Here is a 25,705-nt window from a genome sequence, read left to right on the forward strand (position 1 = left end):
CCAGAACTGCACGCAGTACTCCAGGTGCGGCCGCACCAGAGTTATATACAGCTGCAGCATGACCTTGTGGCTCCGAAACTCAATCTCCCTGCTGATAAAGGCTAGCACACCATATGCCTTCTTAACAGCCCTATTAACCTGGGTGGCAACTTTCAGGGATTTATGTACCTGGATGCCGAGATCTCTCTGTTCATCTACACTACCAAGAATCTTGCCATTAGCCCAGTACTCTGCATTCCTGTTACTCCTTCCAAAGTGAACCACCTCACACTTTTCCGCATTAAACTCCATCTGCCACCTCTCAGCCCAGCTCTGCAGCTTATCTATGTCCCTCTGTATCCTATAACATCCTTCAGCACTATCCACAACTCCACCGACCTTCGTGTCATCTGCAAATTTACTAACCCATCCTTCTACACCCTCTTCCAGGTCATTTATAAAAATGACAAACAGCAGTGGCCCCAAAACAGATCCTTGCGGTACACCACTAGTAACTGAACTCCAGGATGAACATTTGCCATCAACCACCACCCTCTGTCTTCTTTCAGCTAGCCAATTACTGATCCAAACCGCTAAATCACCTTCAATCCCATACTTCCTTATTTTCTGCAATAGCCTACCGTGGGGAACCTTATCAAACGCCTTACTGAAATCCATATACACCACATCAACCGCTTTACCCTCATCCACCTGTTTGGTCACCTTCTCAAAGAACTCAATAATGTTTGTGAGGCATGACCTACCCTTCACAAAACCGTGTTGACTATCGCGAATCAACTTGTTCTTTTCAAGATGATTATAAACCCTATCTCTTATAGCCTTTTCCAACATTTTACCCACAACCGAAGTAAGGCTCACAGGTCTATAATTACCAGGGTTGTCTCTACTCCCCTTCTTGAACAAGGGGGACAACATTTGCTATCCTCCAGTCTTCCGGCACTATTCCTGTCGACAAAGACGACGTAAAGATCAAGGACAAAGGCTCTGCAATCTCCTCCCTGGCTTCCTAGAGAATCCTAGGATAAATCCCATCTGGCCCAGGGGACTTATCTATTTTGACATTTTCCAAAATTGCTAACACCTCCTCCTTTTGAACCCCAATTCCATCTAGCCTGGTCGACTGAACCTGAGTATTCTCCTCGACTACATTGTCTTTCTCCAGTGTAAACACTGACGAAAAATATCCATTTAACGCTTCCCCTATCTCCTCTGATTCCACACACAACTTTCCACTACTATCCTTAATTGGCCCTAATCTTACTCTAGTCATTCTTTTGTTCTTGATATACCTATAGAAAGCCTTAAGGTTTTCCTTGATCCTATCCGCCAACGACTTTTCGTGTCCTCTCCTCGCTCTTCTTAACTCTCCCTTTAGGTCCTTCCTGGCTAACTTGTAACTCTCAAGTGCCCTAACTGAGCCTTCATGTCTCATCCTAACATAAGCCGCCTTCTTCCTCTTGACAAGTGCTTCAACTTCCTTAGTAAACCACGGTTCCCTTGCTCGACAACTTCCTCCCTGCCTGCCTACCTGATTTCCACTATCTAGATTTCAACATTCCAGATTGGAGAGTCACTGTTAAGGGTTTTGTCCTTCAGTTTCAGTGTTATACTGAGACCTGTTCTACTAATTTAGCTGGACGTTAAAATCTTATGGAAATTGTCATTAAAAATGACAATTCTTCTGGTGTGCCGGCCAACATTCATCTGCCTCGAGCAGCACCAAAAAAATAAAGGTTCAACTAACCGTTCTTCTCATTGCTGCTTATTGGATTGTACATTGAGCTACATGACTTCAACGTCATATCTAATGAGGCCTGAGCCCAAAAACTGAAGTGCTATTTGTTTCCTTCTTAATTTATATTATAACTGAGATCTTTGAAGTATTTATACTTATTAATAGTTGTGTTATATAATATTTAGTTCTTACCTCTATGTACAGAAATCAGAACAGGTTGGGAACAGGTTGAAGTATAAAGAAAAATGTTGAAATTGTAGGTTTTGTTTGCTAAAAAGCATAAAATCAGCTGTTAGTTTTTATTAAATTAACTTGCATTTAAAGATCAACTTGTTACACACCAACATTTCAAAACGCATTACACAATTAATTACTTCAATTGCATAGACTATTGTGCAGGCACAATTTTCAATATAAATTCACAGAATTATAAAGATTATTCCGAACAAAATGCATTAAGCATGGCACACTTAATTGAAAGAGACCAAACTATTTTATTCAGAAGACATTGGATAGAAATTTTCTCTTATGTGAAGGGTGCTATTTCACAGAAATTAATTATTTAATCAGCTCAACGTTTCCTACCTAACTTTCCTTAGATCAAAACTTTTAAAAATAAATTCTTAGAACAATCTGTCAGATTTGAATATGTAATAATCTTTATTCAATCTGGTATTTTATTCTAAACTGAAATGTTTGATGACTTATGCGATTTTAATTGATTGGCTCTTGTGGTTTATAGGTTACCAGACTTCAGTTTTTGGCGTGTACAGTGACTGCTTATTAGAAAGTTTGCCTGCAGTGAAAACTAATGGTTGTACTGTCGAAGTTGTTCCAGCTTTACCACGACTACAAATTACTACCTCTCTGCCACGGTAGGATATTTTAAAATTAATTCCATCTTGGGTCATGCTTTGCACATGTTGATTTTTTCCCCCTTTATGTGTTCGGTGCATTTATTTTGGTGGAAGCCTGTTTTTATGTCCTGACATTTCCTGTGTCAGCATGGAATGATTGTTCAGAATATACCTTTCACTTTAGCGTAATTGTATGCCCACTGCTGAAACACAGTTTTTTCTAGTGTACAACAAAAACCGCCCTTGGCACTGCCACCAATAAACAACAAACGTAAACTAATGAATTAAAACTTTTATTGCTTGATTGCTACAGCTGAATGCCTTTTTTAAAAATTGCAAGATTTGTGTCTTGTGTCTTAGCGTACCATATCAACCGCATTGCTCTCATTAAAGTTCTCTGTGAGCTCATTTTAAAAAAACGAAAAAACCTCAATCAAATTAGCTGAACATGGATTTTTCCTTAACCAATCTATGATAGTTTTTCTCAATTCACATTCGTGTGTGAGCTGTTCATTTGGATTTGAATTTATTGTTGTGTACCGAGGTACAGTGAAAAGTATTGTTCTGCGTACATTCCAGATAGATCGTTCCATACATAAAAAAACATAGGATATCCGATAAATACACAATATAAATACATAGACATATTAGGTATGTAGACATTGGGTGAAGCGTACGGCGTGTAGTGCTACTCAGTGGAGAAGATGTGCGGAGAGATCAGTTCAGGCCATAAGAGGGCCATTCAGGCGTCTTGTAACAGTGGGGAAGAAGTTAGTTTTGAATTGTTAGTCTGTGTTCTCCGACTTTTGTATCTCGTGCCCGATGGAAGAGGTTGGATGAGAGAATAACCTGGGTGGGAGGGGGCTTTGATTATGCTGCCTGCTTTTCCAAGGCAGCAAGAGGTGTGGACAGAGTCCATGGATGGGAGGCGGACTTGCTTGATCAACTGGACTGCGTTCATGACTCTTTTGTAGTTTCTTACAGTCTTGGGCCGAGCAGATGCCATACCAGGCTGTGACACAGCCAGATAGGATCTTTTCTATGGTGCATCTGTAAAAACTGGTAAGAGTCAATTTGAAGATGCCAAATTCCTTTTGTTTCCTTGAGGAAGTATAGGTGCTGTTGTGCTGTCTTGCTTGTAGTGTCGATGTGAGTGGACCAGGACAGATTGTTGGTGATGTGCATGTGATGATAGGTATACTATCATCTGTATATAATATGAGTAGATCATCATAATCTGTATGTGTATCATAAGTTATATGTTTTACTGTTGTAGTACTAGCATCCGACCAGTAGGTGGTGCCAGTATGCAGGCACGTGACCCGGACACACCATGTGTTCCAGTAGAAGGTGTTAGTAAGGAGTTGATAGAAGTCACACATTAGAGTAGCTCTGTAGTATCTTAGTGTAAGTTACTGTAAGACCATTATTTCCAACTGTATTAATCTTAGACATTATAGTATTCCTTTAGAGTATCGTTAGTAATAAATGGTTTTGTTGTAAAACAAAGTCTAATGTTCTTTGTTAACACTACCACATCAAGATTCAACATCAGCATAATCAAAGAACCTTACAGTGCACACCGAGGAATTTGAAGCTATCAACCATCTCCACCTCAGCACCATTGATACCTCGCTTCTTGAAGTCAATGATCAGCTCTTCAGTTTTGCTGAGTTTGAGGGAGAGATTATTGTCATTACACCACGCCACTAGGTTCTCTATCTCCCTCTTGTTCTCTGACTCATTGTTGTTTGAGATCTGACCCAGTACGATCAATTCATCAGCAAACATGGAGTTGGAGCCAAGTTTTGACATACAGCTGTGTGCGTGTACTGTGAGGGAGCTAAGTATGCAGCCTTACGGGGCCCCTGAATTGAGGACTATCGTGGAGGAGGTGTTGTTTATCCTTACTGATTGTGGTCGATGGATCAGGAAGTCAAAGATCCAGTTGCAGAGGCAGGAGCCAAGTCCTAGGTTTTGGAGTTTTGATATGAGCTTGGCTGGAATTGTGGTGTTGGCGGTGGAGCTGTAGCCTGACTTTGGAGCCCTTGTTTTCAAAATGCTCCAAGGATGAGTGTATGGCTCGGGAGATGGCACCTTCTGTGGACCATTTGTGGCGGTATGCAAATTGCATTGGTTCAAGGCATTCTGGGAGGATGGAGTTGATGTGTCTCATGTCCAACCTCTCAAATCACTTCATAATGATAGATGCCACCAGACGGTAGTTATTGAGGCACGTTGCCTGGCACAGGTACGATAGTGGTCGTCTTGATGCAGGTGGAAATCTTGGAGTGGAGCAGAGAGAGGTTGAAGATGTCCGTGAACATACCCGCCAGTTGGACAGCACAGGATCTCCGTGCGCGACCAGGGATGCCGTCAGGACCCATTGCTTTCAGAGGGTTCATTTTCAAGAAGCCGATCTGAGAGGGCAAGGAAAGACATGCAGCTAAGTTTAAAATGCTGACTGGACCCCTTCCAGATTTTCAGGGTGGACACCATTACTGGATTCGAGGATAATCTTGTCAGAGAGAATGGCAACAATGCTGTTACTATGTCCCAAGGCTGGAACCCTTACAAGAACTCTCTTCCATTTCCCCCCCATACAGAACCTGGATTACTAAACCACCCCAGTACTTTCTCAATATTGGATGCCCAATAATAAAATAATAAATTGGGCAAAGTTAAACCTACTGACTGTCTATGTCTCTGGAGAGACACCCTACGGTTCCTTGGGGTTCTACCCACCCAAATGAAAGAGGACACCAATTTGTTAATTCTGACAAAGAAGGACTTGGAGATAAAAGTGGGGAGACACTGAAAAAGAAATAAAAATCTTAGGAGCTGTTGCTCGTTCTGGGTGAGTGTGCTTAACACTCAATTTGGCTCTGTTTCGTTACTTAGCTCTGGAGTCGCCAGGTATCGTTAAGATACGCCACAAGTTTCAAGGTTATGTTCAAAGCAATAAAACCATACACCAATTAGTAAGTTCAAACAACTGAGTTTATAATACTACCCATGCACATAGCTAAGAGGATTAAACTATTCCTACCGCTAAATAAACCAATACTTATCTCAAGGGAACTGCCGGATCAGGGGACAAGGCCTCTTGCTCTGCTCTGGTCTGCAGACTTCAGGTTGGTACGGGTTAAAAAGGGGTCAGGAGTGTCTATCTCTGGTAGCGATCGTTGTGAGACTTACTTGCTGGCGACTGCTGTCCCAAACCTCTCCTCTCTCTCGTTCAAGGTCTTCTTGGCAAAGCTGGTCGAAATGCTGGTCCAGAGAGGAGGGCTGGTCAAAGAGAACAAACTAAGTGTGGGACCTGTCTTTTATAGGTCCCAGGGATCCGCGCCCCTTTGGGCGGACCCCTTTACCTGCTCGGAATTGATTGGGTCTCTTCCCAATCGATATGTTTGAATCCCCCCAGTACTGAGGCTGTTCCTTGGCTACTGGGCGGGCTTTCAGGTGCTTTGTTTTCGGACCCCGCTGGTGACGGGGTGTCTGGTTTCTCGTACACTGTTGCAATCACTTCCCATTTGTGTCCATTGTCCCTGGGATCGTTCCATTACTATGTTAACTATCCCGGAGATTGCCTCATTAGTATGCGGAATGTTCGTTTCGGTGCTGTCTTCTCTCTTAGCAGACAGAATCCATATTTGCTTGGTGCAGCCTGCTGGTGCTGCAAACATTGTCCATTTTAACCTGTAAGCTTTGCGTTCCTCCATTTTGTATTTAGGGAATGGCCAACTTCAGTGGCTACAGAGCACATTCATTTTAATAGTCTGAACGTTGCCAGCAGAGGGTAGGGGGGAGGTCATCCCACTTCTGAACGTCAATTTTGGTCCAATTGACCAGACTAATATAATTCAATTTCGGAAGTGAGGCCCAATCATGGGAAGGAACCAAAACTCCTAAATAGCTTTATTCACTTTTTCATAGTGAATACTGGGTCTATAATATAAAGAAGCAGATCACCTGCGTACAACAACACCCTATGCTTCTGTCCTTCCCGATTTGTCCCCCTCCACTTGGTGGAAGACCTCAGCGCTATGGCAAGTGGTTCTATTGCTAGGGCAGCACGGTAGCACAGTGGTTAGCACAGTTGCTTCACAGCGCCAGGGTCCCAGGTTCGATTCCCGGCTTGGGTCACTGTCTGTGTGGAGTCTGCACGTTCTCCCAGTGTCTGCGTGGGTTTCCTCCGGGTGCTCCGGTTTCTTCCCACAGTCCAAAGATGTGCAGGTTAGGTGGATTGGCCAGGCTAAATTGCCCTTCGTGTCCAAAATTGTCTTTAGCGTTGGGTGGGGTTACTGGGTTATGGGGATAGGGTGGAGGTGTGGGGTTGGGTAGGGTGCTCTTTCCAAGAGCCGGTGCAGACTCGATGGGCCGAATGGCCTCCTTCTGCACTGTAAATTCTATGAAACCTATGAAAGGAGACAATTGACATTACTGCCTTGTGCCCTTATTCATCGGAAAGAAGTCAGAGTTCAAAGCATTTGTGCGAACACTTGCAGTGTTGATATCAAATTTCCATGGTGGACATTGGGAGGGACCAGACTCTAGTGCCAAATCCACAAAATGTAGGGCATGGTCTGAAATCACAATTGTCGAGTAACCCACCCTCTCCACTGAAGGGAGGAGAGACTTATCTACCACAAAAATGTTAACACGCAAATATACCTGGTGGACATGGAAGAAAAAAGAAAAAAGTTTTCCACCCTGGTGCAAAAAATGCCACGGCAAGGCCCCCCTGATGGAGTCAGAGATTTAGGCATAGATTGATCCATCTTGGGATCCAAAACACAGTTTAAGTTGCCTCCCAAGGTTTGCTGATGTGAATCCAAATCAGGGATGGAGGCTAGCAGCTTGTTCATAAAACCCGTATCGTCCCAATTAACCAGGATGACAGAGGTGCCCACCAGAGACCAACAAACAATTTCCATGTCTACCATTGGGATTGTGCGGCAGAAAATTGAACCCTTTTATTCCTTAAAATCGCCGTGCCTCGGGCCCCACCATCAATGGCTGAATTAAAAATCTGCCCCGTCCACCCATTCTGCAACCCTGCCTGGTCTCTGATCGCAAATGTGTCCCCTACAGAAACAGCACATCAGCATTCAAACTTTTAAGGTGAGCAAATACCCTCGACCTTTTCACTGGGCCAGTCAATCCCCTGACATTCCAGGTGACCAAATTGAGGGCCTCCAACCCGCCCCCTCCCCTTCTCAATCTGTAGTCAGCCATTTCCACCAGGAAGGATTATGCAACAGTTCCATGGAAGATACAGTAACCATTCAAGATGGCCACCAAACCCACAAGCAAGACTTAAAAAAAATCCCCCCCACGCCCGCAAACAATACCACACTCAAGTGTACATACAAAAAACAGTCAGTTGATTGAGAACAAACTTCTAATAAACCTAACCCCAAACAGAACAAAAATGCAAAGCTCATTATCTGAAACAAAACTAATATAATGAGCTGCAGTCACCCCCACCGCATTGTTCCCGTTGGCTAACTCTTCAGCTAGCAGGACGGCTCAAATGCTGACATAAAAATTACACGAAGTATAAAAACGCCGAAAAACACAATACTCCAACAGGAAGTTTATATTTTTCACAACAGTTACAGCAAATAGACCAAAAAACCCTCCCATAGAATTAAACCCCCCACCAAGCCCAATTTGGGAAACATTCAACCAATACAAGAACAAAGAAATGCCAACATGAACAAAAGCAAGGAACCGCAACAATTCCCATATCCATATGCAAACAATCCTCAGAAATCTCAATCAACCCAGACCCAGCCCATGCTTTTTTTTTACAAAAGAATCTGCCTCCTGCGCATCATAAAATAGTGTTTCACCTCAAAAGCTGCTCTCAGCCGTGCCTGTTACACCACCTCAAATTGGACTCCACTTTTATACAGGTGGCTTAAGCTTTGTTGAATGCCACCCACCTCTTTGTCAGCTCCGCATCCTGATGAAACCTGATGGCATGGCCTTCCCATTTGGTAGTCGCGATGTTCCTTTGTACATCATAGGACCTGCACTTTTTCTTGGAAGTTGTGAAACTTCACAATTACTGCTCCTGGTAGCTCATTGGGATGGGGCTTCTGTTGGCATGTCCGTTGGGCTCGATCTAGCTCGGGAGGCGACTCGAGTCCACCTTCCTCAGCCATCAGAGACATCTCTGCTTCCAGAGAGGCAATCTGGTTGCTTGTGCCTCAAAACAAATGTCTCCATGCTTGTATCACAGTGCCATGCATTTGTACCATTTGTCGGTCTTCTCTAACACCAACTGAATGGGAGCCAGGGCCCCTTCCATCAACTTGCAGAGGTTCCCCGACGCTGCTCACCATTGCTTTTCAAATTCCTCTGCTAAGGTGGCAGTAAGCAGCTCGGCCGTTAATGCAGTTGCCGGAGTCACAGAAGCTCCCTCCGCCATTTCCTCCACCGATGAGGTTGAGAAGCCACTGATTCAGTAGATGAGCCTCTGCTTTTAGGCCTTGCCCCCTGGTCTTCCTGGGCATTTCCTCTATGTCGGCACTTTATTCCGGTGAACGAGTGGGTTTTTAAACATAAATACCTGCAGAAACTGGTTGAACAGGCTAACAGAACAATATCCCAGCAGGGACAACTCGTGCACGTCATGCCCCTACGTAACGCCACCGGAAGTCCTTGGAGAAGTGTAGTTGAAGCTGAAGATCAGCATGATTGTATTGTACAGTATAACAAAGCAGACTTGCGGCGTAGTGCTCTAGTTCTTATGCTGTCTATTTGCTCTTAGCTCTCACTTGTGTATCAAACTGGCATCTGTCATATGCACCCTTTTTCTGCTTCATCTGAATAAAATCTATCACTTTCTTCATCCAGTGAATACTGGCTTTGGTTGCTGTACCTTTTGCCCTTATACCTCAACTACATCTAAACTCTCCTCTTTTTAAAGCGAGTCATTGTTCCTTTACAGTTTTGTAATCTTTCATTCAATTTTCTAGGGCCAGACCCTCTACTGGAATTGTTTCCCCTCAATTCTTTTTACTCTGGATTGCATCTAGTTGTTTTCCACAGTTATGCTAAACTTTTATGATATTCTGATCGTTGTCCCCTAAAAGTTCCTCTGCTGACATTTGACCCCCTTGTCCTACCACATTACCCAGAACCTGATCCTCCTTCCTCAAACTAGAAGTATAAGTGATGTAGAAAATTCTCCTGAACACCTTTTGGAAACTCTTTCTCCCTCTCTGCCCTTACACTATTACTATCCTGGACATGCTGTGAAGCTAACCTGCCATTACAATGAAACCAGCAACGTTGATTTTCTTTCCTTCCTTGGATGAAAATGGAGATCTTCTGTTCTTGTGAATCAGTTGCCTTTTCAATGTAAATGGATCTGATCTGGTGGAGGAATTATTCTGATTCTGAAGTCGTGGAATTTAATGGCTGCTGTCACTTCATTGATGTGAGCAGAGGATTTGGAGTCTGTAACAATTGCATTAAGTAATTTCTTTGTACAGTATTTCACATATCCCTACGTACCATTTCCTGCATTTGTAATGGACTCAATACAAACATTTAAGTTTTATTCATTCTCTGAGACTTGCATATCTTTGAAAAGAAAATGAATACTGAAAATCTAAAATAAAATGGTAATTGCACATGTTAAGGCCTTCCCCACAGGATATTAATGAACCAGTTAGATTTTTCAAACAATCGGACAGCTTTGAGAGCACAAAACTGTGGGATGTATGAATCAATATCCACAAACTGCCATGCTGGGATTTAGAACTCGTGTGTTCTGAGTTATGACTGCATACCTCTGGTTGAGTGGCTCATTAACATAGCTAAGGAATTGTACCCCTTTTCTTCAAAACAAATCATGGAGAACATGTTAGGAACTGGAATATGTTTATTTGCTTACCGTTACACATTCTACTGTGCTACCCATTGAAGAGAAATTTTGGCAATTATATTTGGGACTTTGTTTCGTTATAAGCTAGTGTATGATTCAAATGACAGCATTCAATGTATTAAAATGTGAAATTTATATTTATTCAATAGAGTAATGTAAACAATTAATAGAAAAGGTGAAGATGGTTGCATCCTGTTTTAGTTTAGATATTTTTCTGTTAATTTATTTCAATGGAACACAGTACCTGTTTAACAAGTGTTCTGTGACATTGTTGTCAACATTGCTTTGACCCCTTTTCACAACAGTAGTTACTGTTTGCTATATATTCTGGACTGAGTGCTGCTTGAGTGCAGAGTGTGAAGCAGATAGTTCAGTGAGTGTTAGGGGAAGAGGGAAATTATATTAATTAAGAAAAATAAATTTATTAACACAAGACAGACGGTAAGGTGGGTAATGAGTCACGGCTGCAGAATGTGGGAGCTCCTGTATACTGCAATCCATCACACCAACATCAGTGTCTGTGGCTTGAAGAGCTTCAGCTCAGCGTTAATGAGCTGGAAGCTGAGCTGCAGACATTGTGACATATGAGGTATGGGGAAAGTTACCTGGACACTTTGTTCCAGAAAACAGTCATACCCTTGAGGTTAATGTTCTCTGCTTTGGTTAGTGGTAAGACAGGAGGGTGTGATTAAGAGTCAGGCAGGTAAGAGGATTGCGAAGGTAGGAATGGAGGAGCCTCGGCCCTTGCAATTGAACTACATGTTTATTTAGAGGATCCCTGGGTAGCCATACTATACTTCTCTCACTCAGCCCTTTGTGGCTGGGGGGGGTTTGCCTTTGCCCCCGATTGGTTTGAAATTTTATAGGGGAGACATCAGCCTGATTGCCGGTCTTTCGCCCTCCACGATGCTGGTCTTTAACCTATGGCACTGGGGGACACCCGTGCCATGTGGGAAGCCCAGCTGTTTTTGCTGCAAGGGCTGAGAGGCATTCTTTGCAAGTCCTCTGGGCTTACTTGAGGCACTTTCCTGCCCCCTCCCCATAACTGTCCCCCTGGCCTCTTGAAGTGGCTCAAAACAAGAGTCAGTACAGGTTTAGCTTCTTGGTCTTGGACTTAACTGGGCTTGCTGACCTGGTGGCGCAAGGGCTCCTAGTGGCGCCACTGGAATTATAGCGCTGGTCATTTGGATTTACTGACTCTCAGAGGTGAGCTATCTCTTCAGAAAGGCTGTTCCCAGCATTAAATTGCTTTAGGGCAGCCGTTGGGTTTATTGACTGGCCTCTCCAAGAAAGCTAAAATGCCAGGCCGACGGGAGAGGGTGCCCTGTAAAATTGAGCCCACAGTGTGTTTGTGACCGAGAAAATGGAAGTGTACTAATTAATCTGTGATTTTAATGTCCTGTACACTTCATTAAAGAAATTAAAGTCAAGAGAGGAGACAGCCTAAAACAGGTCAGAGTGAGTAAATGTCAATGCTTATTCTGTTTTCAAAAAAATACCAGTTAAATTTTGAAACTAACTGATTATCTGGTTAGAAAAGGTGAATGTTAATTTCTTCAAAATCTGTTAGATGGAGGCTTTAATTGTGAAACCTTGGAGGCAGACAGAGAGAAAGATGTGAAAGGCAGATGCATGACCATTTTTTTCTGATTTCCTTTCAGATAAACATGGCAGCTGAGAGGTTAAGGAACCCTCTTATCAGTCATGTGTGGGAAGAAGACTTGATGAAAGGGAAGTTAATAGTTTAAAGTAAGGCAAGTGAAAAAAAAAATGAAATGAAATGAAAATCGGTTATTGTCACAAGTAGGCTTCAAATGAAGTTACTTTGTAAAGCCCCGAGTCGCCACATTCCGGCGCCTGTTCGGGGAGGCTGGTTTGGGAATTGAACCGTGCTGCTGGCCTGCCTTGGTCTGCTTTAAAAGCCACCGATTTTAGCCCTGTACTAAACCAGCCCCTGTGACTTGGAATAGAGGGATGGAGAGATGAGTTACAAGGGGAAGAGGGAGAACTGGGAGTGAAGAGATGAGGGGAAGAAGAGGAGTTGAAAACATTGGAGTGAGTGACTGGGAGAGCATGTGATTCAGGGATAGGATGGGAAATGAGCCCTTAAGAGCCATGTTTGTTCTGTAACCTCCATACCAAACACAGCTTGAACCTGTCCTTATTATACCAGCCATATAATCAACCTTGCAAAGCAGAGAACATGGAGAAGAACACGTTTTGCAGAAGTGATGAAGGCAGAAGAAGATAGACTGAAAGAAATAGCAACAAGACAGAGATAAGTGTTGCGGGGAATGTACAGCTGTTTGACTTTAGTGTACTTCAGTCTCTCACTTATGAGAAACCAGCCAAAGTCTCTTGGAGTTAAATTCTTGGCCTTTATTATAATGCTATAGTCGGGGCTAGTGGCATTCTACGTTGGGCCGCCAGAGAGCACAGATTCAAGGATTGTACCGACAGATGGACTTTGTAATTCAGTTACATGAAATTAGCATATACCAATCATTTGTTACTAGTTATCTATATCCGATTGTGACTAACAATTTTAAGGCTATGTCATGCATAGTACATGAGAATAATTAACAAATCACATCAGTGGTCCATATGCTTAATTAAATTATCCAAGCCGTGCAAAGGCACATCTATGTTGTCCCCGAATATTTATCACCAGCTCCCCGTTATCAAGAATGTGGATATCAATCACCTACCCTATCTACGTATAATGTTATTTCCCAAGATAAATTCTGGACAGCTACTCTCCCTCTCCTTGAAAGGCTAGCACTGCTGAAAAAATCCCAATTTATTCACCTGCCATCCTTGATAAATAACATCTGGCTTGTCTTTCCCTGGGTCCCATCACCAGAGAGATGTGTCCTTGGTCATGCTTCCTGTGATGACCACTTCAGCTAAATAACTTGTGTGTAATACAGACCAATATGGAAGAGTTTTAACTCCCTTCAGCACTTATTGGATAAGTAAAGTTTTTAAAACTAATTTTAATATAAGGTCTAAAAACTACACCCTTTCAAGATAATTGCAGCAACTAAATTTACAATGGGACAGCAGACTTCACAGGTAAATGAAAGATTTGATGCCATTTTAATATAGTCTGGGAATTGAAAGTAAAAGCAATTGTGAACAATTTGTACAGCAGTCAAGGCAAAGGGATCCTAAAAGGGGAATTGCAAATCCTGGACTGGATTCATTGTTAAAAGTGGAGCAGGAGCTTTGCTTAAAAGTGCCATTTGCACTGCTGCCTCATGGCGCTGAGGACCCAGGTTGGATCCCAGCTCTGGGTCACTATCCATGTCAAGTTTGTCCATTGTCCCCATATGGGTCTCACCCCCACAACCCAAAAAGATGTGCAGGGTGGGTGAATTGGCCACGCTAAATTGCCCTGAATTGGAAAAAAAAAAATTGGATACTCTAAATTCTTTTTAAGTGCCATTTGGAAAACCCAGACTAGATTTTGGAATGCAAACTGGTAATGGAAAGTATTATTGTGGACAAAGATGTTAAAGTGTCTTTTCTTTCGAGAGTAGAGTTTTCAGACACTTGGGTGGCAATCACCTTGGGGGATTCTGAGGAGAAATCCACAGATAATCACTTGAGTTCCGACTGGAGAGACTATTTGACCACAGCCATCTTATATGTTTGAAGGGACATTGTGTTATTAAGACCGTTGTAGCTTAAAATGCACTTCATAATCCATGTTCATATTATAATTTGTGTTTTATTAAGCTTAGAGAGGAGTAAACTGGGGAGGCAGTGGCGTTGTAGTATTGCCGTTCAACTAGTAATCTAGAGACTCAGGGTCATGCTCTGGAGACTCTGGTTCAAATCCCACCATGGCAGATGGTGAAATCAGAATTCGATAAAATAAATCTGGAATTAAAAGTCTAAAGATGACCATGAAACCATTGTCGATTGTCGTAAAACCCCATTTGGTTCACTAATGTCTTTTAGGGAAGGGAACATAAGAACATAAGAACTAGGAGCAGGAGTAGGCCATCTGGCCCTTTGAGCCTGCTCCGCCATTCAATGAGATCATGGCTGATCTTTGTGGACTCAACTCCACTTACCCCACCTGAACACCATAACCTTTTATTCCTTTATTCTTCAAAAAACGATTTATCTTTATCTTGAAAGCATTTAATGAAGGAGCCTCAACTGCTTCAGTGGGCAGCAAATTCCATAGATTCACAATCTTTTGGGTGAAGAAGTTCCGCCTAAGCTGAGTCCTAAATCTACATCCCCTTATTTTGAGGCTATGCCCCCTAGTTCTACTTTCACTCGCCAGTGGAAACAACCTCCCCGCATCTATTCTATCTATTCCCTTCATGATTTTATAAGTTTCAATAAAATCCTCCTACATCCTTCTAAATTCCAATGAGTGTAGTCCCAGGCTACTCAACCTCTCCTCGTAATCCAACCCTGTCGTCCTTGCCTGGTCCTGCCTACATGTGACTCCAGATCCACACCAATGTGGTTGACTCTTAAATGCTCTCGGGGATGGCCAATTATTGCTGGTCCAGCAAAGGATGCCTACATCCTGTGAATGAAAAAAAGTATTGCATCATAATCCAATTTTTAACATGTTAATAATTTTTTCTCCCTTGGTTTTAAAACTAACTAGTAGTCCTGTGATTCTGTTCCTCCACATTATATAAAGAGAGCCCCACAGAGACTCCTTAAATAAGGAGACCCTTGCAGGCACCCCCTAAATAGGGACACCCCCCCCCCCCCCCCCCCCCCCCCCCCCCCCCACCCCCCAGAAAGAGACCCTGTCGGCAAGACCCTCCCCTCTAGATAAGAGACCCCTGACCGCAAGCCTCCTCCAGAAGAGAGATCACTGCCAGGAAGACCCCCCTCTGCCCCCAGAAGAGAGACCACTGTCAGGAAGTTCGCACTCCCCCACCAGAAAAGAGAACCCTGTCTGGAAGCTAGAGAGCAGTCCAGGCAAAGGCAGTGAAGAAGAAAAAAATCACTGCTTTTACCACTCACCTGGGCAGTACACCTGCTGGCTCAAACACAGAAAGCAGAATCTGTCAATTCCTGGAAAGAGAAAAGCAGTCAGCTGGGTTTAAACCCTCTCAGTCCTTTGATCTGCAATCTATTCTTTCATTTCTCTTTGATACTGATTTTACTGAAGTGTGAATGACAGCTTCCACACACCTCCAGCTGTCAGCATTGTTGCATTTTTCTCCCTTCACAGTTGAGTAACTTTGAAGAGGTCAGCTGAGAAACTGAAGACAATGTTTATAAAGATTCACCTGAGGAAGGAGCAGTGCTCCGCAAGCTATTGATTTGAAACAAATCTGTTGGACTTTAACCTGGTGTTGTAAGACTTCTTAATGTTTATAAGCATCAAGCTTTGATTGGGGGTTGAGGGCTGGTGGTGGTGACTAAATTACGCTGTGTGGGGTGCGTTGCTGAGTTGCGTTCTTGGGGGGAGGAAGGGGGGGGGCTGAATTGCGATGTGGGGGGCTGTGGCCAACCGCACAATCTCACTATTGGGTCGCCCGCTCCAAATGATGGTCTGATCCCTTGAAATCCTCTCCATTCAAAAATTAGCATGGCTAAGGATAGGGAATTGCTTCCTGATTTACGCTTGGGCGAACATAGTCTCCCAAATGGAGAATCTTGGCAGGGTTCCATTCTGGCATCCTGCTCATCTAGTTATAACATAAACTGAGAATGTAACAGTTCCAGGTTCACTAATCCATCCTTTAGCTTTTGAGATACGTTGTTGACCGACAACAAACAAACATGCAAAAACATTGTCTTCACCCATCTTTATTGGCAGAGGCAAATATGAGGAAATGTATAATTAGTTGGAAATCATAGGTTTGTTAAAACTTCCATTGTTACAGTTTGAGGTGCCATGTAATAAGTATAATTCTGGCTACGTGCCATGAAGTCATGATGTGTTGCAACATTTTCTTTTCCAATATTCAACATAAAATGAGTGTTAAGAAATACTATGTACTCAGTGAAGTTTGGATGGTGTGGTTGCCCCACTAAGTATTCATCAGATTTGTTTTTTGGTCACATGGAATTATACTGAATGAAAAGTTTTATTAGCAAAATGTTGGTGCTTTATTTTAATATGATATAGCAGTGAAAATAATGTGCGATGCTCTTGCCTCCCTCCCTCTTCAGCTAAAACTGTTGAGAGTGTAAATAAAAATAGCAAAAAAGGTACCTGGAAAAAATAGCAGAGGACTGTAGAATGCAGCGAGGAAGCAACCATAAATTTGAGAGCTTACAGGTGGAGGCAAGGTAATGAATAATAGAGGAGCTAGCCAAAGAAGGTACAGTTTACGATTAAATTTTATTGGATGAGATCATCATAATCTGTTTTGAGATTTCACTTGTAATCTGCACTGTGCGGTACGATGAATAGGATCACAGCATAATGTAATTGATTTGTATGCTACAAGTATCAGATTTGACTTCAAGCTAATATTTTATGCTCTGATCAAGATCAAAAAACATAACATTACCTTGGTGCATTAGAACTTTGTCAATTCTTTGCAGAGAAATCTTCTGTTATTTCTCAAAGCAATCATAACTTTTATCGATTCTCAAGTTGGTGTTTTAACTGTTGGTATCGGCAGCCATTCAAATAATTTACGGCAGTATTGTGCAGCAAGCCTATATTTGTTTTGATAAAATTAGAATTGTTGACCAAACTTGACTCTGAAAGGTATTGAATTTTTAAAAGAACAATTTAAAATATTGCACATGATAAATCAACTTTTTTCTTGTTGAACTTGTTACTATCCACAGATTTGATTTTGGACTTGCATTATTCCACTGCTGTGTACATTCTGGAAAATAAATATGACAGGAATTATCAAATTGAAAGTGTCATAGTTTGGAGAAATTTCACTAAACATAACGTTGGAGCATGGAATATTTTTCTGTGATGAATACTTGAGGGGATATCATTGCACCTTTCGGGGAATATACGATGAGTAATTGAAGCATGGGAAGAAAAAAAATAAGAGTTTGGGATAGAGTGGGGCAGTTGGAATAGTTTTGGATCTCATGTCTGCATCCACCATTCATCAGCTAATCCTATCCCTGTGCATACCAAGGGGCTGGTTTAGCACAGGGCTAAATCGCTGGCTTTGAAAGCAGATCAAGGCAGGCCAGCAGCACGGTTCAATTCCTGTACCAGCCTCCCAAAACAGGCACCGGAATGTGGCGACTAGGGGCTTTTCACAGTAACTTCATTTGAAGCCAACTTGTGACAATAAGCGATTTTCATTCATTTCATTTCATTTTTCATCCTTCATCAACCTCTATGAGTTGCCATGGACAGGCTGTTCATACACTCTGCTTCGTATGTGACCAGTGGAAATCCATAAGAATATATGGATTTACTAAACTAATTCAGCAGGGGCATGGGAACCTGGATTGTAGTTTTAGGGTACGGGAGATTGAGAGTATAGAGGTCAGGAGCACAGATTTGACTTCGCAGGAGGGTGCCAGTGTTCAGGTAGGTGGTTTGAAGTGTGTCTACTTCAATGCCAGGAGTATACGAAATAAGGTAGGGGAACTGGCAGCATGGGTTGGTACCTGGGACTTCGATGTTGTGGCCATTTCAGAAACATGGATAGAGCAGGGACAGGAATGGTTGTTGCAGGTTCCGGGGTTTAGGTGTTTTAGTAAGTTCAGAGGAGGGGGCAAAAGAGGGGGAGGTGTGGCGCTGCTAGTCAAGGACAGTATTACGGTGGCGGAAAGGATGCTAGATGGGGACTCTTCTTCTGAGGTAGTATGGGCTGAGGTTAGAAACAGGAAAGGAGAGGTCACCCTGTTGGGAGTTTTCTATAGGCCACCTAATAGTTCTAGGGATGTAGAGGAAAGGATGGCGAAGATGATTCTGGAAAAGAGCGAAAGTAACAGGGTAGTTGTTATGGGAGACTTTAACTTTCCAAATATTGACTGGAAAAGATATAGTTCGAGTACATTAGATGGGTCATTCTTTGTACAATGTGTGCAGGAGGGTTTCCTGACACAATATGTTGACAGGCCAACAAGAGGCGAGGCCACATTGGATTTGGTTTTGGGTAATGAACCAGGCCAGGTGTTAGATCTGGAGGTAGGTGAGCACTTTGGAAACAGTGACCACAATTCGGTGACCTTTACGTTAGTGATGGAAAGGGATAAGTATACCCCGCAGGGCAAGAGTTATAGCTGGGGGAAGGGCAATTATGATGCCATTAGACATGACTTAGGATGTGTTGGTTGGAGAAGTAGGCTGCAAGGGTTGGGCACACTGGATATGTGGAGCTTGTTCAAGGAACAGCTATTGCATGTTCTTGATAAGTACGTACCAGTCAGGCAGGGAGGAAGGGGTCGAGCGAGGGAACCGTGGTTTACCAAAGAAGTGGAATCTCTTGTTAAGAGGAAGAAGGAGGCCTATGTGAAGATGAGGCGTGAAGTTTCAGTTGGGGCGCTTGATATTTACAAGGAAGCGAGGAAGGATCTAAAGAGAGAGCTGAGACGAGCAAGGAGGGGACATGAGAAGTCTTTGGCAGGTAGGATCAAGGAAAACCCAAAAGCTTTCTATAGGTATGTCAGGAATAAAAGAATGACTAGGGTAAGAGTAGGGCCAGTCAAGGACAGTGGTGGGAAGTTGTGTGTGGAGGCTGAGGAGATAAGCGAGATACTAAATGAATACTTTTCGTCAGTATTCACTCAAGAAAAAGATAATATTGTGGAGGAGAATGCTGAGACCCAGGCTATTAGAATAGATGGCATTGAGGTGCGTAGGGAAGAAGTGTTGGCAATTCTGGACAAGGTGAAAATAGATAAGTCCCCGGGGCCGGATGGGATTTATCCTAGGATTCTCTGGGAAGCCAGGGAAGAGATTGCTGAGCCTTTGGCTTTGATTTTTAGGTCATCATTGGCTACAGGAATAGTGCCAGAGGACTGGAGGATAGCAAATGTGGTCCCTTTGTTCAAGAAGGGGAGTAGAGATAACCCCGGTAACTATAGGCCGGTGAGCCTAACGTCTGTGGTGGGTAAAGTCTTGGAGAGGATTATAAAAGATACGATTTATAATCATCTAGATAGGAATAATATGATTAGGGACAGTCAGCATGGTTTTGTGAAGGGTAGGTCATGCCTCACAAACCTTATCGAGTTCTTTGAGAATGTGACTGAACAGGTAGACGAGGGTAGAGCAGTTGATGTGGTGTATATGGATTTCAGTAAAGCGTTTGATAAGGTTCCCCACGGTCGTCTATTGCAGAAAATACGGAGGCTGGGGATTGAGGGTGATTTAGAGATGTGGATCAGAAATTGGCTAGTTGAAAGAAGACAGAGAGTGGTAGTTGATGGGAAATGTTCAGAATGGAGTTCAGTTACGAGTGGCGTACCACAAGGATCTGTTCTGGGGCCGTTGCTGTTTGTCATTTTTATAAATGACCTAGAGGAGGGCGCAGAAGGATGGGTGAGTAAATTTGCAGACGACACTAAAGTCGGTGGAGTTGTAGACAGTGCGGAAGGATGTTGCAGGTTACAGAGGGACATAGATAAGCTGCAGAGCTGGGCTGAGAGGTGGCAAATGGAGTTTAATGTGGAGAAGTGTGAGGTGATTCACTTTGGAAAGAATAACAGAAATGCGGAATATTTGGCTAATGGTAAAATTCTTGGTAGTGCGGATGAGCAGAGGGATCTCGGTGTCCATGTACATAGATCCCTGAAAGTTGCCACCCAGGTTGATAGGGTTGTGAAGAAGGCCTATGGTGTGTTGGCCTTTATTGGTAGAGGGATTGAGTTCCGGAGCCATGAGGTCATGTTGCAGTTGTACAAAACTCTAGTACGGCCGCATTTGGAGTATTGCGTACAGTTCTGGTCGCCTCATTATAGGAAGGACGTGGAAGCTTTGGAACGGGTGCAGAGGAGATTTACCAGGATGTTGCCTGGTATGGAGGGAAAATCTTATGAGGAAAGGCTGATGGACTTGAGGTTGTTTTCGTTAGAGAGAAGAAGGTTAAGAGGTGACTTAATAGAGGCATACAAAATGATCAGAGGGTTAGATAGGGTGGACAGCGAGAGCCTTCTCCCGCGGATGGAGGTGGCTAGCACGAGGGGACATAGCCTTAAATTGAGGGGTAATAGATATAGGACAGAGGTCAGAGGTGGGTTTTTTACGCAAAGAGTGGTGAGGCCGTGGAATGCCCTACCTGCAACAGTAGTGAACATGCCAACATTGAGGGCATTTAAAAATTTATTGGATAAGCATATGGATGATAAGGGCATAGTGTAGGTTAGATGGCCTTTAGATTTTTTCCATGTCGGTGCAACATCGAGGGCCGAAGGGCCTGTACTGCGCTGTATCGTTCTATGTTCTATATTTTGGGGACTCAGCTTTTTACTATATATGTATTAATGATTTAGACATAGGCATTCAGACTTGAAACTCCCGTTATAACATGAAGGAAGTATGGTTTGTGTAGTTGGGGGCAGGATGTTGAAGGGGAATATAGACTGAGATTAGACAAGTGAATGAAATGACATGTAGTTCTATGCTGTAGAATAATGCAGCAACGAAGGAAGTGATTTGGCTCATTACCCCTGTACTTGCTCTTTAATCTGTTCGTAAAAAAATGATTTTAGTCAAGGTTTTTTTTTTACATATCTACATAAATATAACAGAAGATCAACATGACAGAAAGCACAGATCCCCAAACCCCCCCCAAATCCGCCTTGAAGAAATCAATTAACGTTTCCACATCCGGGTGAACCTCTCCTCAGAGCTCGGACTCCCGCAAAGCAAACTTGATCTTCTCCAATCCCAGGAGTTCTGCCAGATCCCTCACCCATACCCCTGCCTTCAGTGTCTCTGAGTCCTGCCAACACAAGTAGATCTGACTCCGGGCTATCAGGGAGGCAAAGGCCAATACAATGGCCTCTCTCCCTACCTGGACTCCTGGATCTTCTGACACACCGAATATCACCACCTCCGGACTCGGGGCCACCCCCATACCCAGAATGTCAGACATAACATCTCCCTGCCAGAACTTCATCAGTTTTGTGCACGCCCAAAACACATTGCTGTGATTTGTGGGTCCCCCCCCCCGGTGCATCACCCACAGCTATCCTCCATCCCCTCAAAGAACTGGCTCATCCCCACAGCTGTCCTGTGAGCCCTATGCACCATCGTAAACTGGATGAGGCTTAACCCTGCACATGACGAGGACGTATTAAGGCCTCTTCCCACGTCCTGGCCTGCACCTCCCCTCCCAAAACTTCCTCCAATTTGTACTCAATCTCCACCACTGAGGTGCGCTGGCTCTCCATCAATTCCCTGTAGGTATCTGACACCCTCCCCTCCCCTAAATCATGCTCCGACAACAACTTGTCCTGCAGCACCGAAGGTGGCAACCCCGCAAAGGACTGCACCTCTCACAATAAATCTCTGACCTGCAGGTACCTAAAACCATACGTTTTCTCCAACTCCTCCAGCCCTGCAAACGTGCCCCCTCTGAACAAGCCCCAAAAGTACTCTATCCTTAACTGTCGTCACCTCCGGAATCTCGCATCCAGCCTCACCAGCACAGATCTATGGTTAGCACATGTCGGCACCCAGAACTATATGCCCTCCAACCCAAAATGCTGCCTCCGCTGGTTCCACACACGCAATACCTCATCGGCAAGCTGCCAACAACGGTGCCCACAAACCTGTTCCCCAACACAACACTGCTGCCATCCGCCCCTACAATGATCACTCCTCCACCGTCCATTTCCTCACCAATGCAATATCTCCCCCCCCCCCCCCCCAAAACGATCCCTCTCCAGGAACACCTGTCTTCCTCGCCCATACAATATCCCATTCACCTTCCTGAAAAAGACTTGGGAACAAAGATGGGGAGGTTCTGGAACATGCACAAGAATCTGGGCAGCACCGTCATTTTCACCAGTCATACCAAGTTGGGCCCAGCTCTGAGCCACCTGGATTCCTAGATATCAAAACCTCGCCCCCATCACCTGGAACGACAACTCCCCTAACCTCCTCTCCTGCCCTCTCGCATTAATTGGGAACACCTCACTCTCCCCCATGTTCGATCTGTACCCCAAAAACCGGCTAAACTCCCTCAGGACCTCCATGATCCTTTCAATGCTGCCCACCGAGTCAGAAATGGATAACAAAATCTGAACCCGACGACCCCCCCAACTCCCCCAAATGCCTTTCCAGCCACTTCATGCTTACCAACGGCTCTATTGCCTAGGCAAAAAGCAACGGGGAGAGCGAGCACCGCTGCCTCGTCTACCCATGTAGTCGAAAACACCCCAAACCTATCCTGATCGACCATATGCTCTCCATCAGCGCCCTGTACAACAGCTGAACCCAATCCACAAACCCTTGGCCAAACCTGAACCGGCCCAACACCTCCAACAAATACACCCACTCCAGCCGATCAAAGGTCTTCTCTGCTTCCGTCGCCACTACTACCTTTACCTCCTGCCTCTCCGAGAGCATCATAATAACATTAAGCAGCCTGTGCATATCCGCTGACAACTGGCTTCCCTTCACAAATCCCGTCTGATCCTCCCCTATCACCCCGGCACACAGTCCTCTCTCCGCAATGCCAATACCTTTGCCAACAATTTCACATCAACATTAAGCAGTGGTATCGGGGGTATGACTCACACTGCTCCAGGTCCTTATCTTTCTTTAAAATAAGGGAAATGGAAGCCTGCGACAGTGTGGAGGGAAGCTCCCCCCTTTCCCTCGCCTCATTGTACCTCTCCACTAGCAGTGGCCCCAGCTCCGCACCGAACACCTGAGAATACTCTGCTGGGAACCCGTCCGGCCCCCGGGCCATCCCTGCTTGCATTGACACCACACTGTCCATCACTTCCCATAGTCCAATGACCGCACCCTCTCCTCCTCCACCTTGGGGAATGCAATCCATCCAGGAATTGTCTCATCCCACCCAGGCAGGGGCTCTGACTCATACAGCCTAATATGGAAGGGCTCAAATACCCCATTCATCCCTTATGGGTCCGTCACCACCTTACTCCTCTCGTCCCTCACCATACCAACCTTCGTCGCCGCTGCCTGCTTCATCAGCTGGTGGGCCAGCATCCAACTTGCCTTTTCCCCGGACCTGTACACCGCCCTCTGCGACTGCCCTGCTGCCTTCCCTGAGGACACTAACTCAAACTCCATATGGAGTCTCTGCCTCTCCTTCAACAACCCCTCCTCTGGTGCCACTGAGCACCTCTGATCCACCCTCAGAATTTCCTCCACCAACCTTGCTCTCTTCTCTCGCTCCACCCTCTCCTTGCGAGCCCGGATCAAAATAAATTCACCCCAAATTACCACATGCCTCTCACAACGTGGCAGCCGTGCCCTCCCATTATTCATCTCTACGTAGCCCTGAATGATGGCTTTCACCCACTCACACACACCCTCATCTGCCAAGTGTCCCACATCTAACCTCCACTGCGGCTGTTGGGCTTCCCCCGTGCCACTTGCAAATCCACCTAGTGCAGCGCTTGATCCAACCACGATCATTGAATACTCCGAGTCAGCAGCACCTTATCGGTCACAAAGAAATCAATCCTGGGTACAGTACAGGAACACCTTCATACTTGACCTCCCAAACCCCCATGGGTCCGCCTCCCCCATGCAATCCATGAACCCCCTTAGCTCCCTGGTCACCACCGACACTCTCGACGACTTAGGACTTGACTGGTCCAACCTCGGATCCAGGATCGTATTGAAATTTTCTCCCATAACCAGCTTATGCATGTCCAGATCTGGGATCTTCCCTAACACTCGCCTCATAAAGTCCACATCATACCAATTCGGGGCATAAAACAATCTCATTTATCGGCATCCCCTCCAACTTCCCACTGACCATCACATACCTACGCCCCCCAAATCGACCACAATGCTCCCCACATCAAACAACACTCTTTCATTAACCAACACACCCTCCCCCCTCGTCTTCATGTCTAACCTTGAGTGGAACACCTGCCCCACTCATCCCTTCCTCAGCCTTGTCTGATCCCCGAACTTCAGGTGCGTCTCCTGTAAGGACGCAACTTCGGTCTTCCAACCCCCTCCGATGCGTGAAAATACGCGACCATTTAACCAGCCCATTCAACCCTCTCGCGTGGCATGTGACCAGCCTGGTCAGTGGGCTCCCCACCCCCTCCTCCCCCGCCGATCAGCCATACCCTTTTTTGTTTAAAAAAAATAAATTTAGAGTACCCAATTGTTTTTTTTCTGATTACGGGGCAATTTAACGTGGCCAATTCACCTAGCCTGCACATCTTTGGGATGTGGGGTTGAAACCCACGCAAACACGGGGAGAATGTGCAAACTCCACATGGACAGTGACCCAGAGCCGGGATCGAACCTGGGACCTCCGGTGCCGTGAGGCAGCAATGCTGAGCACTGCGCCACCATGCTGCCCCCATACCTCTTTTAAGGCCAGCACCTCCAGGCCCGCCCCCAGATGTCTGCCACCATCTCTCCCTTCCCAACTGCTCCACACCAACCACACCCATGTCAGCAACCGTCCTCTTTTACCCGCCCCCACCCCAAAGAACCAACCCATTCCCCCTTCCATGCACATTCCGCCTGACGACCCCCTGCTTCATTCCCGTTAACTAGCCCGCCCAGCTGGAATGGTGGCCCCCACCCAAGGTCTCTGACTTCCCTTCACCCTCAAAATCCACTCCCGACAACCAACAAACCAAGAAATACAAAAGGAACACACACCATCTCCGCTCCCCCATTGTGACCTGCTCCAATCAACTCACCCGATATGCCCCATAATTTATACAAAACTCCTCTCCGAAGTTCAGTGTCCTCACACTCCTCCCAGTCCATGGTCTCTCATAAAGTCCATTGCTTCCTCCGGCGAGTCAAAATAAAATTCTTGTTTATGATGCAACAACCAGGCAGGATCTAAGACCCCGAACTTCAGCCCTTTCTTGTAGAGAACGGCCTTTAAGCGATTATACGCGGCCCTCCACTTGACCAGCCCTGCACCCAGGTCTTGGTAAATGCGCAGCTCACTTCCCTCCCAGGTGCACTTCTTGCTTAGCCTTGCCAATTCATGATCTTCTCTTTATCCAGGAACTGATGCATCCTCACCACCATCACCCACGGCGACTCCCCCATCAGCGGCCTCCTCCTCAGCGCCCTCAGCACCTGAGCCACTTCGGGGGGCT

The 25,705-nt window shown here is 44.9% G+C and overlaps 1 protein-coding gene across 1 annotated transcript in view; it reads left to right on the forward strand.

Annotated features, from left to right (window-relative positions):
* Positions 1-25,705, forward strand: part of trappc9 (trafficking protein particle complex 9) — a 1,005,291-nt gene that overhangs the window by 163,077 nt on the left and 816,509 nt on the right. The window contains 1 exon segment of the mRNA XM_038809220.1: positions 2,478-2,610. Coding sequence (XP_038665148.1) covers positions 2,478-2,610 — 133 coding nt within the window.

This window comes from Scyliorhinus canicula, chromosome 10 (genome assembly GCF_902713615.1).
Source record: "Scyliorhinus canicula chromosome 10, sScyCan1.1, whole genome shotgun sequence".
NCBI lineage: Eukaryota > Metazoa > Chordata > Chondrichthyes > Carcharhiniformes > Scyliorhinidae > Scyliorhinus > Scyliorhinus canicula.